The 14,883-nt window shown below is 43.6% G+C and overlaps 1 protein-coding gene across 6 annotated transcripts in view; it reads right to left on the bottom strand.

Annotated features, from left to right (window-relative positions):
• Positions 1 to 14,883, bottom strand: part of TDP1 (tyrosyl-DNA phosphodiesterase 1) — an 84,506-nt gene that overhangs the window by 65,213 nt on the left and 4,410 nt on the right. For all 6 annotated transcript variants that reach the window (XR_014242226.1, XR_014242227.1, XM_082383700.1 and 3 more), the window contains exons 2-6: positions 12,784 to 13,340; positions 9,394 to 9,437; positions 8,156 to 8,211; positions 5,787 to 5,883; positions 387 to 421 (exon numbers count right to left, since the gene is read on the bottom strand). Coding sequence is in view for 4 of the 6 variants with exons in the window: in XM_082383700.1 (XP_082239826.1) it covers positions 387 to 421; positions 5,787 to 5,883; positions 8,156 to 8,211; positions 9,394 to 9,437; positions 12,784 to 13,340 (789 nt within the window). In the remaining 2 variants the exon portion in view is untranslated. The remainder of the gene's footprint in view (positions 1 to 386; positions 422 to 5,786; positions 5,884 to 8,155; positions 8,212 to 9,393; positions 9,438 to 12,783; positions 13,341 to 14,883) is intronic.

Here is a 14,883-nt window from a genome sequence, read left to right on the forward strand (position 1 = left end):
AATATTCTATTTGATGCAACTCAGAATCTTATAAAATTCACAAGACCTTCTTTAAAGTAGTGGAATCCATAGGCATGTGACTACCGCACGTACAGTCATGCGTAACCGCGGACCACAATCTATCCCCCTCAGTGAGCTATAATGAACGCCCTCAAGAGAAAGCAGAAACTGCATCACAGATTCAGACTTTAATGTCCAGAGCCAGAGTCCTGGTACTTGGTATTAAGGCTGTTCAGAAACAACTCCTTTTCCTCTGCTTCCTAACTGACAGCTTTTCCCCCAGCAAAATCATCACATGTGAGTCCCTCTAAGGGCGATTTCTGAAGAGCATCCTTTGACATATTAAACTCATATCCTCCCTCCCCCATTTCATAAAAATTGCTTACGTGTGGTGTGTTCCAAATGCAATATCCAACTTTGCCTAGGATAAAAAAGAGGTCAAGTTACTTGTTTTTTAAAAACTCAATAATACCCCTATCTATTGAAAATTAAATTAGAAAAGATTCAGGTCAACTTTTTTTTGCTTTTAAAGTTTTTACTGCCCTCTAGTGGACAAGCCCTTGATCGCCAAAACAGCTTTTATTTTTTAATTTTTTTAAAACATTTTTATTGGAGTATAATTGCTTTACAATGGTGTGTTAGTTTCTGCTTTATAACAAAGTGAATCAGTTATACATATACATATATCCCCATATCTCTTCCCTCTTGCGTCTCCCTCCCTCCCACCCTCCCTATCCCATCCTTCTAGCTGGTCACAAGCACCGAGCTGATCTCCCTGTGCTATGCGGCTGCTTCCCAATAGCTATCTATTTTACATTTGGTAGTGTATGTATGTCCGTGCCACCCTCTCACTTTGTCCCAGCTTACCCTTCCCCCTCCCTGTGTCCTCAAGTCCATTCTCTAGTAGGTCTGCGTCTTTATTCCCGTCTTGCCCCTAGGTTCTTCATGACCTTTTTTTTTTTTTATTTTTTAGATTCCATATATATGTGTTAGCATATGGTATTTGTTTTTCTCTATCTGACTTACTTCACTCTGTATGACAGACTCTAGGTCCATCCACCTCACTACAAATAACTCAGTTTCGTTTCTTTTTATGGCTGAGTAATATTCCATTGTATATATGTGCCACATCTTCCTTATCCATTCATCTGTCGATGGACTTTGGTTGCTTCCATGTCCTGGCTATTGTAAATAGAGCCGCAATGAACACTGTGGTACATGACTCTTTTTGAATTATGGTTTTCTCAGGGTATATGCCCAGCAGTGGGATTGCTGGGTCATATGGTAGTTCTATTTTTAGTTTTTTAAGGAACCTCCATACTGTTCTCCATAGTGGCTATATCAATTTACATTCCCACCAACAGTGTATGAGGGTTCCCTTTTCTCTACACCCTCTCCAGCATTTATTGTTTGTAGATTCAAAACAGCTTTTAGAATAGCATCCAGTGAGGTTCATTTTTTAAAAAACAACTTCTTTTTTGTTACCCAAAATGATTCAATACATATTGCATTTTTAATTACAGTAATTAGAAGTGAGAAGCCTAATTGCTTTAGATGCCAGAAAACTAGTAAAAACAAATGAGACTCTATGCAACGTTTTAAAATTAGATATTTGGCTTATACAGAAATACACACAAAAAGTTTTCAAAGCATATTTAAGAGAAACATTGAAAGTGGTGGCAGTATTGAGACATTATGATGTTAAAAGTTTTCTCACATTTATAACATAGAAGATGCTGAAAATAAATATATTAAATCCATTTTTCATGTTTTAAAATGATACCTTTACAAACAAATGGGGGGGGGCGTAGGTGGGGAAGTAAAACATTTTATCTCACATCCAGTATAGCAAGACCTTGGTTAGGCCTCAAGATGAAAAAGTTAAAATAAATAGAGATGTCAAGAATAGCTTACCAGCTAGGAATTCTGTGTATGGACACAAATCCTATCTTCACAACTATGTATGACTTCGGAAAATACTTGAATCTCTATGCCTCATCTTTCTACTCTTTGAAATGAGGGTACTGTTAGGAGATTCAGGGAGTTGTTAGGAATAAATGAGAAAAGTACACATAGAACGCTTAGGAAAAGGAGCTGCACGGGGTAAGCACTCTACAAATGGAAGCAAGTGCTATTAAAATCAAAGAGCCCCCCTGCCCACTCTCTACAGATGGGCCTGTCTGCTGGGGGAAGCAATGGGCAACTGGAATACACAGGTGAGGATGACATAGCTCCTGTCTTGGGGATGCTCACGGACGGGTGGCCAAGTTCACTACCCTTGTAAACTCAGTGTCCGGGCTGCTCACAGACTGGCACGCGTTTGCGTGGTCTGCCCACAGAAGAGTGAGCAGGAAAGTGCATTTCATGTCTTTCTTTTAAAAAAAATTAACGCAATGTTGTGTTAGTTTCAGGTGTACAGCAAAGTGATTCAGTTATATTGATACATATATATCTCTATTCTTTTTCAGATTCTTTTCCCTTATAGGTTACTACAAAATACTGAGTATAGTTCCCTGTGCCACAGAGTAGTTCCTTGTTGGTTATCTATTTTATATATAGTAGTGTGTATATGTTAATCCCAGTATTTCACGTCTTTAAATTACAAAATTAGAATGAAGACTGTCACTCTGTAAATTGATATTTAGGTCAGAAAAAGCAATGGTCAAAAAACTTGGCTTCTGAGTTTAGTTTTGCAATTTGTTGTGTGCTTTTGGGCAAGTCTAAGCACAAAAGCAAGGATGATAATAATTGCAATAGATAATATTTAATGGGTGCTTCTTTTTGGCAAATGCACCAAATTCTTTGCCCAATAACCCTATGAGATACAGTATTAGTAATTCATTTTAAAGATGAAGAAATGAGGCTTTAAGTGGTTAAGTGATGGGCCCAGAATGACACAGCTAGCGGGTAGAGAGCTGGGACAGAACCCAGGAAGTCTGAACCTGGACCACCAGGTGTGCAAAATGGGAAAACTGTCAGCATCCACTTATTCTTTGACTTAACGTGACCCAGCTTAGTCAAATGACACTATGTTGCTAAAAAAAATTCAAAAATTCATTTTAAAGACAAGATATAGGGCTTCCCTGGTGGTGCAGTGGTTGAGAGTCTGCCTGCCAGTGCAGGGGACACAGGTTCGAGCGCTGGTCTGGGAAGATCCCATATGCCGCGGAGCAGCTGGGCCCGTGAGCCACAACTACTGAGCCTGCGCGTCTGGAGCCTGTGCTCCACAAGAGAGGCCACGATAGTGAGAGGCCCGCGCATCGCGATGAAGAGTGGCCCCCACTTGCCGCAACTAGAGAAAGGCCTCGCACAGAAACGAAGACCCAACACAGCCATAAATAAATAAATAAATAAAAATAAAGGAATTCCTTTAAAAAAAAAAAAAAGACAAGATATAAAGGTATTTCAATAAGTCAGGATGGGACAATCACCATGTCCCTCAGACTAGAGCTGGGAGCTTACGGAGGCTCTTCACACGAGGTCTGGAAGACAGGGCTCGTTATACCCTCTAGTGGTTTGCCTGAAGCATGCCACTAGGCCTGCCACCACCTCTCCTAAACTTTTCAGTACATTTGAAAAACACTTTGTATTTCCATTGATTTTATCTCTGGTTTTCAGGATTCCCGTGTTATTTTATTTTCTGCCCACTATTAGTCTGATAAGTGCTATCCTATTGCAGTTTAACCTCTTCTGTCTTTGGAAACAAATGCAAAACAAGGGGATTTTAGGCAACTGCTAAGCAAAGGCATATCTTGTGTAGAAGGTGAGCTGCAAACAGGATGGGTAAAGAGATGGAATAATTTAAAACTCCAACTACATAAAGTACAGTGAGTTACATCACAGGAAAAATGTTGTGAGATGGGTTTAAAATTGATCAGGTTGAGATTTCTCACTGTTTTAATCTTTAAAAAAATACGCATACACACATAGATAATATTCTATAGCTAGAAGAAGTGATAAAACGTGAGTTGGAGTTCTTTTACCTTGTATGGATGGAGGAAAAAGGACGTTAGAAGGAAAATGGAAAAGAAAAATAATTAGGTTCTATGTAATTCACTCTTGTCTCTGTACTCCAAGAGCAGAAATCCTGAGCCAATTTCACTAAGCTATTGGCCAGGAGAGAAAAGGGCCATGAAAGAATCATTCATCAAGCTGCTCATGAATGGACTGACCGACTTGCTCAAATAGGAAAAGGTGAATATTACACCAGCCACTTCAGAACCACCACAGGAAGGAAATCATAAATGTAAACATTTTCTGAATTCCATGCTACCCCCTTGCCTCCCCTCCCCGCCCAGTTTGCCTGCTTCTTACACAAAATGCCACACATAAAAAGATCCTTTCAGATGTGGAGTCTAGAACAATGAGTCCTAAGGAAACTCCAAGACTCACTGGTCACACTGTATTTCCATGAACTGACTGGAAAGTAGTATCAGGACAAAATTATGGGAATATATAAAGAAACAGCCTTTTCTTCGCCTCTTCTCTGCTTTGGTCCCAGCAAACCAAGCCTGTTATGAGACCACTTAACGCCCCTCATCGGACTAGGACCACATGCAGCATACAACTCGCGAGGTAGTTTTCTAACAGGTCTGCTTCTGATCTATGGGTCTCTCCAGTATTGAGTGGTTCTTGTGCAAAAGAACTAAGGGCTATGGGTGAAATGTCAATGGCAGCTAATGTAAGTTGGATAAGTTGTCACAATAAAAACTACCAGTTTTAGGCTGCCTTCAGAGAAAGAAACTGCCGCTGAATTGAATCCAAAAAACCTGCTCAATAATGCTGAAACCTCCGTTTCCACAGGAACGTGGACAAAATAGATACAACCAGAGGGGTGGCAGGTTGGGGAAAGATAGGGAACCCTTGATATACCAGGTACAACTGAAGAAAGTGAACGCTTGAACCTGAATGAGAAAACTAGGGGGACAAAACAGATGACTTCAGATACAAGAATCACTGACACGTGCAAGGAGGAGACTTAGTCTATGTGGCTCCAGAGAGGGAAAATTAGGACCAACGTAGAAGGCAGAGGAAGAAGATTTTGTGTGTCAACCTGGCTAGGCCATAGCACCCAGATATTTGGTCAGATGTTGCCGTGAAGGTATTTTCTGAGGAGATTAACATTTCAATCAGTGGACTTCGAGTAAAGGAGATTATCCTCCAGAATGTTTGTGAGCCTCAGTCAGTCTGTTGAAAAGTGGAAAAGAAATAAAAAAAAGACTGATTCCCTGCAGGAAGGGGGAATGAGGCTGCAGTCGGTCTTTGGCCTCAAACTGCAACATCAGTGCTTCTTGGGGTCTCCAGCCTGCCCTGCAGATTTTGGACTTGCCACCCTCCACAATCACATGAGCCAGTTCTTTGAAAATAAATGTCTCTCTACACACAGACACACACAGAGACAGACGCACACAGACAGACACACACACACACACACACACACACACACACACACACAGACGCACACAGACAGACGCACACAGACACACACACAGACACAGACACACACACACACAGACACACACACACGCCCATTGGTTCTGTTTCTCTGGAGAACCCTGACTAATTACAGAGATATCAGGTTAACATAAAGGAAAATCTTTCAACCATGAGGGCTACCCACAATAGGATGAGCTACCTCAGGAAGCGTTTAAGCCAAGGCTGGACAGATGTCTGTGGGTGATGCTGGAGAGAGGATTCCCGCATTAGGTGGGTGGATAGACTCAAGGTCTCAATTTCCTTCCAACTCTCAGACTAAGCATGATCTCGAAGGGCAATGAGTGGCTTACCTGGCAGAGGGCAATGTTTTCATAAGGCTTTGCCTGGGCATGTAGGTGAGCCTTTGCTTCGCGTTTGTCGCCATGCACAAGCAGGATTGGTTTCTTCCTGAAAAAGGGATCAGGAGTATTTAAAATCCATCATTCATGAAGCTGAACTGGCGCCCAGTTAAGGGTCGCTGACCACCGACATCTGTCTCTGGCCTGTGTGGTGACTGAGTACGGGGCCAGCACAGGACAGTGACCGATTAACCTTCGGTAACTGGTTACCTTTATAATGGAGCCCCGTGGCCCGAACCTGAAGCTCTGCTGTGACCTGGAGGGGCTGTGACTCAAGAAAGTCCTCGAGTAATTATCTTCTTTGGTCCAAAAGGGCACATCGTCAGCTCTGTGTTAATATGTTTAAATTCAGATAGACTAAAAGATATACAGTCATCGTTGTCTAGTATGATGGTCTTTTCTTTCCCTTCTCTTGGCCCAAACAGTAGACCCTTCCTCACTAGCCGTATGTTAAACCCCTACTGTGAGCAAGGTCCTGCACCAGATGCCCAGGATACAAGTGAAGGGGCCCAGGCCCACAGCATGTAGTTTCACTAATAGGTGGTGATATTTCAATGAAACAGAGCCCAATGCACATTGAAAATGCCCTATTTTTAAATTCAAAAGGACAATATAAAAACATTCTACAGGAATAGATTAAAAAGGCTTTTAAAGGAACCATGATCTACTCTGGTTAATTCAAAGCGAGATAATCCTTAGAAATCAATATATCTTTATAAACTCTCCCAACAGAACAAAAATTGGATTTTTCTCCAACAAGCAATCAAGCAAGATGAACAACTTCCACAATTATCAATCACATGCAGAATGATTCTCTGCCACACATGAAGGGACAACACTCAACTAAAAAGAAACAGGACAGAAAACGCACATCCAGGACGGATCCCTAACCCCTAAGCCTGACAGTTTTATTCTAACATGTTAGGTAAAATAAAACTAAGAAACACACCTTCCCGGTTTGTTTCTATTTGGAAAAAATTTTCTATTTTACAACTAGAAACACACTACAGAGAATAATGTAAGAGATAATCATGCATCTGTTACCTAGAAACAATTCCTGTTATCAGATTATCAGGTCTTTTTAAAAAATAAAAGATTAAACATTATTGACAGAAGCTGAAGTCCTCATTAATCACTTCAGATTTACTGGTGTTCTAAAAACTATCACAAAACGGCAGTGTGATGGTTAATTTTGTGTGTCAACTTCATTGGGCCAAGGGTGTCCAGATAAAACATTATTTCTGGGTGTGTCTGTGAGGGTGCTTGCGGAGGAGATGACCATTTGAATCGGTGGCTCAACAAAGCAGATCGCCCTCCCTAATGTGGGTGGGCATCATCCAATACTTTGAATAGGGTGGTGAAATTATTCTCTCTCTTGTTTAAGCCACTGTTATTTCTACTTTTCTGTTACATGCAGCTAAAACTAATCTTACGTGTCACAGGTCAAATATGAGCCCTTGAGTGCCAAAGCTGCTTGGGAAATTTCAACAGTATTTTATCTATTATTATTATTTTTGGCTGTGCCTCGTGGCTTGCAGGATCTTAGTTCCCCAACCAGGGACTGAACCTGGGCCACAGCAATGAAAGCACCGAGTACTAACCACTGGACTGCCAGGGAACTCCCAGCATTTTATCTATTATTAATAATGAAGGTTCCCACAATCTGATGTGCTAAATGCACCATGGACTTTGAGGACGCTGACAGCCATTTTCCTGTATGTGTATTCCTACACCTTACTTGCTGTTATGGGATTCTGCCACGTCAATGTGTTAGAAATGGGACAGGTGGCATGTCACCATGGGATGCCATATTTATTTGGTTTGCACTGCCTACTATGAGGCAGACAGACTGAAAACCCGTCACTTCCATAATCTGGGTAAGGGAAGGCCCTATGACCCCTGCATTAACTCCTAAGCTACATGAAAAATCACTTGTGAAACAAGGGAGTCTCGAAAAAAGAACAGCAATGATGTGCCCAGTGAAGCATGGCATGCTTATAGGTCGAGAACGCAGGTGGCAGTGACCTTTTCCTTCATACTAACGTTGGACCTAAAATTCTTTTATTTGGGTTGAAATTTGTCCTAATCTACTTCTGGACAGAACAGAAGGACATGCTAAAATCTGTATTAGGAAGGCTTGTGATTAGTTAGAATATATCAAAAAATGCTGTTTTCCCAGTATAACTTAACGTTTTTATGATTTCAATAGTTCCAAAAGAAATATTCAAAGAAGATGCATGGCAGCTGCCTGAGAAACACAAATCGTGCGTTTTAAGGCTGCATTACAGTTAGGACGTCATCCATCACTCTGCGGAACTCACCTGAACTCTGGTGGATACTGTTTTATGAGCCAGTCCACATCAAAGCAGTAGTTAAACTGGATGGGGGGAAGAAAAGAAGTCACGGGCAATTCAGAAAAGCAGTCTATAAGGAGAAGTGTTTGGTTATTGAATTCAAAGAAACTCTAATGATGAACTACATATATTATGTATAAACATGGACAATTTGCTACAATACTCATAAACAAACCTAAAATACATCTTGAAGGGAATACACCATTCAAAGGTTCTGAATTAGTGCAGGAGTGCCTGAGAAAACAGAAAATTACCTCTGCATGCTTTGGCAGCATTTGTATTTGTAAATTGAGTCTTTTTACATTATTTCTAAGAGTCCTCTGATTAATGGGGCTTATCAATTTATCCCTTTCCCCCTAGATGGTTATAAAAAGGACTTTTGGAAAAGAACATTTCCTTTCAGCCTAACTTATGAGCTAGCTTTGTAAACGGGCATCTGCGACTGGACATTCACTAGGCTTATGACAATTACACCTTGATTACAGGTTCTGGACTAGACTTACCCACGGGGGTCCTCCCCAGGCCTGGGTAATCCCTGGACCTCCTCCTGGACATACTGACTCAATCTAGCCAGGAGAACACACACAAATTCACCCCACGTTCCATCTGGAGACCAGGATTCCCGCCACCAAGCAGAACATGGAGCACACAGAAAGCTTTGCCTTCTTGAGGCACAAGACCTTGTTCTATTTGCTGGAGAGCCTGGCACATTAAGGTGATTTATCAATGCAAAGGGACCAGCTCTGTCAAGCAGGAGAGCTGCCAATCAAACACGTCAATCAAACATGCAGATGTACCCACATCCATAACTTCCACTCACTTCTCTTTGGAGGGTGTAGGAAATTTCTCATTTACTTCTCTAAATCAAATCAAACTTGACATGGCCTTCACCTCTCTACCCACACTCCCAGGGAGTTGCACCAGAGTCCTGTGAGATGATTAGTGTCCCAAAGAGAAGTCCCTCAGGTTGGAATTTCCAGAGTGACTTCCTGGCCAGTCCTTATGGCCCAATCGAGAGTCAGAAGCCCCAGTGATCGTGCATCCACGTTCCAGGCTGATGGATCCCACAGCTGCGGCGTTTGGTGCCAGCCTCCAGGTAAGTGCCATCTCAGGGACCCTGCACAGGACTGGCCCACAGGTCCCCCTGCTCACTTTCTTACAGAGTTATTTGCCCCTTTCGTCCAAAGAAAAAACTGTAAACTCACCTGAGCTGAAGAAACAAGTGTCCCAAATAGAGGAGATAAAATATCTGGGGAGACAAAACATTTATATCTAATTCATATTTTTGATAAAGACTATCTAGTAATAATCATCACAACTGACCTATTAAATAGTCACTGACGAGAATTTGGCTTAGAAAATGATGCACTGAAAAGGTACTACAAGGCTAGACTCTAATGTTCCATAAAATTCAAGAGAAAATTTCCCTGGGCTATTTAATAATATTTATTATGTATCAGTATTATTTAACCAAACATAATGGAAAATCAAGATCTACAACTTCAGTACTGGATGACTGGGCAATTTTACAAACTGCCAATAAGGACAATAATAACGATGTGTGTCCTTCCTCTTTCCAGATCTCTTAATTTTTTACCTCCTCCAAGTACTCATTGAAGTCTCTCGCCAGGAAACCTCCCCAGTCTGGGACTAGCAAGACAGCTCTCTGGAGCCTGAGGGCTCTTGCTTCCCGTGGAGGGAGGGCAGAGGCCCCCCGCAGCTCCAAGCTCATATTTCTAGCACCCAGGTCATCTCTAAGGAGGGCCCACCTTGCACCCACTCAGGCTTGACTTCAGAGAAAACAGAAAGCCACGTCTCTACACCCTGAGAGGAAGCACACAACCCTCATCGCCACCACCGACTGTAACAGCCTCACTTGGACAGGACCCTTCGGGTGCCAGGCCCTGTCCTGGTACTTTCTATGTGTTAACTCTCACTCCTCGCAGCCATTTTCTGTCCGTGGGGGTCTGTCGTTCCCATGTTGTAGATGGGGAGTCTCTCCTTAGGGGGCCGCACGTGGCAACACAGCTGGGGACAGGCACGGTCGGGACGTGAACACAGACAGTCTGGCTCCAGCACTTCCGCTCTAACCACCAAGCCAACCCTGAGGGTTCAGACTGGGCTCGTTCACTTATTTGACCCATATTTATTGAGTGCCTCCTGTCTTCCAGACATAGAGATAAATGCCAGAGTACAAAGATTTTAAAAGAACGAAAAAGTCCTCTAAGGAAGCTCCTACCTTAAAGGGAGAGTTGCACAATCAAGAGAGAAACTGCAACGTGGTGCCCCCATTTTGCCCCCACTGCCGCTCCTCTTTCTACCTTTCTAAATTGTATCCATTTTTCAAGGCCCATCTGAGGCCCCTCTTCCTCCATGAGATCTTCTAAACAACCTACAATTATGGCCTTTGCTGGAGGGGTACACCAAACGCTTAAGAGCATGCATTCTGATGCTGGAATGCCTGGATTCAAATCCCAGTTCTACCGCCTACCAGCTCTATGACCTTGGGCAGGTTACTTAACTTCTCTGCAGATCGGTCACCTATCCGAGCAGGACAACTGTAACATCTACTCATAAGGCTGTTTCGAGGATTAAAGGAGATAATCTCTATAAAAGCTCCTATCACGTTACCTCTCCTTCTTCCATATCTTGGTGCTAATATCCCGTCTTTATCACTTTATTATATACAGCAAAACCCTGCATAGTTCTCTATTTCCTGTTTCAATCTCTCTCAAATAAAATGAAACACTGAGATCTACCTTGTATTTCTGCAAAGCACCTAGACATTTGCAAAAAGGAAAAACTAACATCTTGTAGAATCAAACTCTTTATAGTATGGAATTAAATATACCAACATTTATACACCACATAAGATGTGATTATCCATTGGATATATAATTAAAACACTATTAACAGTGAACACAATCTATTCTTGAAAGTGGGCAAGAAAGGTAATGTGAAATAAGGGTGACAACGTTTATTTTGTGTATCTGCCATGTGAATATACTGTGCCGGGCACTTCATGTGTTATCTCCCTTTTTCCTGGATCCCCAGTTTAAAGGTGAGTGAACTGAAATTTTGAAGAATGTTAGGTCCTTTGTTAATTACCAACACAGCAAGCAGGTGGTGAGGCTGGGATTCAGGTCCTGTGTCTGGGATTCTAGGGGCCCTGCCGTTCTCTCAAAGGAAACGCTTGTTTCCTCTCTGCAGGCAAAGCTTTTGGCACCAAGTGCAGGGGGGCGGGGGGGGGTGTTCCCACACAGACTGATCCTCCACGGACACCAGCTGCGCGTCCTACAACTGAATTCAATTCTGACACCATCCACCCGGAGGCGGCATCAGACCCCACAGAACTGCCCCCACCTCAGATGCCAGTCACAGGCCCAGACCCCCTGTGCTTCTGACCGACCGGCTATAAATTGGGCGTTGCCACCATCCCCTCCGCAGGCTCGATAATTTGCTGCAAGGCCTCACAGAACTCGGAAAATCACTTTCCTCGCTAGATTACCAGCTTATTATAAAAGGATACAACTCAGAAACAGCCAGATGCACAGGGCGAGGTAGGGGGGACGGGGCGTGGCCGTGCCCTCTGCAGGTGCATCATGGCCCAGCACCTCCTCCTCCGCACCAACCTGGAGGCTCTGTGAACCCTTCTGGTGAGGGGTCTTTTACGGAGGCTTCATTACACAGGCAAGACTGACTAAATCAGTGGCCCTTAGCGGTGAACTCGACCTCCAGCCCCCCTGCCCTCCCCGGAGGTGGGAGTTAGGGCGGAAAGTTCCAGCTTTAATCACCAGGCTGGTTCCCCAGGCAACTAGCACCCCCCTTCCTAGGGGCTTTCCCAAAGTCATCGCATTAACATACACTCCACTCCAGCGTGGCTGAAAGGGGCTTGTTAGGAATAACAAAAGATGCTCCTTTCACCTTTCATTACCTTGGAGCTATTTCAGGAACCTGGGACACAAACCAAAACCAAACCCCAACTATAAACGGAGTGAAGACCAAATATCTGTATACATCACAATATCACACAGATACTCCCTGAGGACTAACCACAGCAACCAAAAATCAGCGCACTCTTGTTTTGCTTCTGCGCCAGGAAGTAAAACCAGGCTTTCAAGCAACGGTTCTCAAACCTGATTGGGCTTGTTAACGGAGACTGCAGGGCCGGGCTCCCAGAGTCTGGCGCTGGGAATCTGAAGAAGCGCCCGAGAATTTGCATGTTCAACAGGCTCCAGGTGGCGCCCACACTGCCGGTCCAGGGACCAGAGAGAACTATTGCTGTCAAGGGCTGGCTACTTGGTTAATTAAGTGTCAGCGACCAAGTTTAACCTTTAAATTACAAGTTAAGTAATTCCAAGCACTGTGCAAGGGGTGCCAACAGGGTGACCTACAGGGCTCTGGGAGACACCCGCTGGCTTCCTGACCTAAGCAAACAGTTTGCTGTCCAACGAATGCGTCTGCTTGTCAAAATGGGTTTTTTTTCCCCCTGACAGAAGTTCAGAGGGTTCTTAGCGATCCCTTCTAGGCTGCCCTCCTGTTTTTCGAGGGAGGAGCCCCACAAGTGCAGCTCCTGGACCCCCGGCTTCACTCACCCCTGATGTGGAGGGCTCCCGAGTTATACTTTGGCTTAATTCCGGAGACTCTAGTGAGGTAAAATTGGAAGGGGTTCCCTTTATCCAGCATGTCCCAGATGTCCTGGCCTTCCCCTGACGTTTCAAGCCCGTGGCCGGCCGAGGGGCTGTGATGCCCAGCTCCCGGGACAGCCCCATCTCTGGGAGAAGGGAGGCCTTTCTCCTCTTTGACCCCCGTGTCCTTAGCCCGCTTCTGCTGCGTCTCTGGTGGCAGCTCATCCTCACTGCTGGAGAGACGCCAGCCCAGGTCCTCCTGGGAACCGCCCTTCTGCCTTTTGGGAGGTGAAGCTTCTGAAACGGAGTCTGCGTTGCTGAATTTCACGGGTGCGATCTTCCTCCTGTGGGCAGCTTTCCGAGCCTCGGAACAGGTGTACTTTGGCTCAGTGGCTGCTCCCTGCTCAGCGTGCGGGAGAAAAGAGGTAGACGGCTCGTCCGGTCTTGGCTTTTCCTCCTCGCTTTCATCACTACTGGATATCGTCCACCTCCCATAACTGCCTTCCTGAGACATTGTACTTCCTCTGGAAATGAAAGGTGGAAATTTTGTTATTTCCCATCCACCAGGCCACCGGCACACTCATTCTCTTGCTCTCAAATTCCGTGTCCTGAGCTTCTAGGACACATACGGCACACCTGACACTTACCAGATGCCAAGACGTGTCACTAACATCAGCTGCTCTGTAGGTGTTCACGGCACATCACCACAATCTGCCATGAGAACTTGGCAAATAAAGTGATAGCGAAAATCCTGCTTACCTTCTGCTTCACCCCCTTTGTCTTTCCACCTAGACCTTGTTCTTAAATGCCTGAGGAAATGGAGTTGAGCCAAAGTCCAAAACAAAAATGTCCACTCTCAGCCCTGAAGCTTCCAACAGGTGTTTGGGGTTAAGGTCAGTTTAAGGAATTTCAGGAGTAATTCTGACTATGCTCATATTTTTAAGGTCAAATTGGAATTTATCACCTATTCCTCACCCAGGTATGGGAGCCCAAAGGACTTCAGGGACTACTTCTTACTTCCCCAAGATAAGCTACTTACCATAAAGCTTAACAAAATCCTCAAGACAGTATCAAATGATCAATTCTATATATACATTATCTAGGGATGCTTCCATGAGGACCCAACTGACTTAATGATTATCTAATCCTAAATCAAACCACGAAAACCTGCAGAGAAAGAACTTGTACTAAAGCAAAACGTTACTTTGTTTTTTAGACCACACAGTTTAACTTCCACTTTCTTGCTCTCAAAAGAGGAAAACAGATGAAACTTTTGCTTTTCTTACCTACAAAATGTCACCAATTCAAGGGTAAAGGGCTATCTAAGTAGATTTCCCAAATAACTAAAGAACAGTTCCTTAGTGTGATTAAAAAACAACAACAACAACAACAAAAATACACTTTAGTACAAGACCCCGAGGAAAATTACAGGACTCAAGAGTCTGTGCTCAGATTGTGGACAGAGTGTCTACATGTTTGCTCTAGAGCGTAAGCAGGACCTGTTATGAGTGCAGATATAGGACAGACTGCAGCATGACCCCCACTCCTTAAAAAAGGCTAAATTCTGCACTGAAAGACTTGCAAATGAATATAGTTTCATGTTTCAAGCTAAAAAGTATATATTTTTTAAGGTATCTATCACTTTGCACAACTTCTCACCTTTTTCAATTGATGACCAAGTCAGATAAAGTTTCTCCTGTAAATTACACATTTCAAGAAGCTTTTAAGCAGAGTGCATCTACACAATAATTTGACCCATTCTTCATGGCCCAGGGTCACTATTAAGCCCACCTGGCATGGACAGTGTTTTGCAGCCACAGCTGTAGGGACCACAGATGGATGGAGACACTTATAGGGGCCCTAGACTCTGTCTAGGTCTTGTTTTCTAAAAGTTCTCTGTCCTTTCCCCCTGTATTCAGCCCACTTCTAGAGGCTGTTTGAACTCTGAGTAGGTTTTTCCCCCTAAATTGTTTCTAATCCGATAAGGGTTAAGACACCAGATAATCAAGCTTGTTGGAACTGTATTGTTACAGTTTACAGGATCTGAGAACCAGGTTTTCCCATGAA

Source organism: Balaenoptera borealis (assembly GCF_965194805.1).
Source record: "Balaenoptera borealis genome assembly, chromosome: 3".
In the NCBI taxonomy this organism is placed as follows: Eukaryota; Metazoa; Chordata; class Mammalia; order Artiodactyla; family Balaenopteridae; genus Balaenoptera; species Balaenoptera borealis.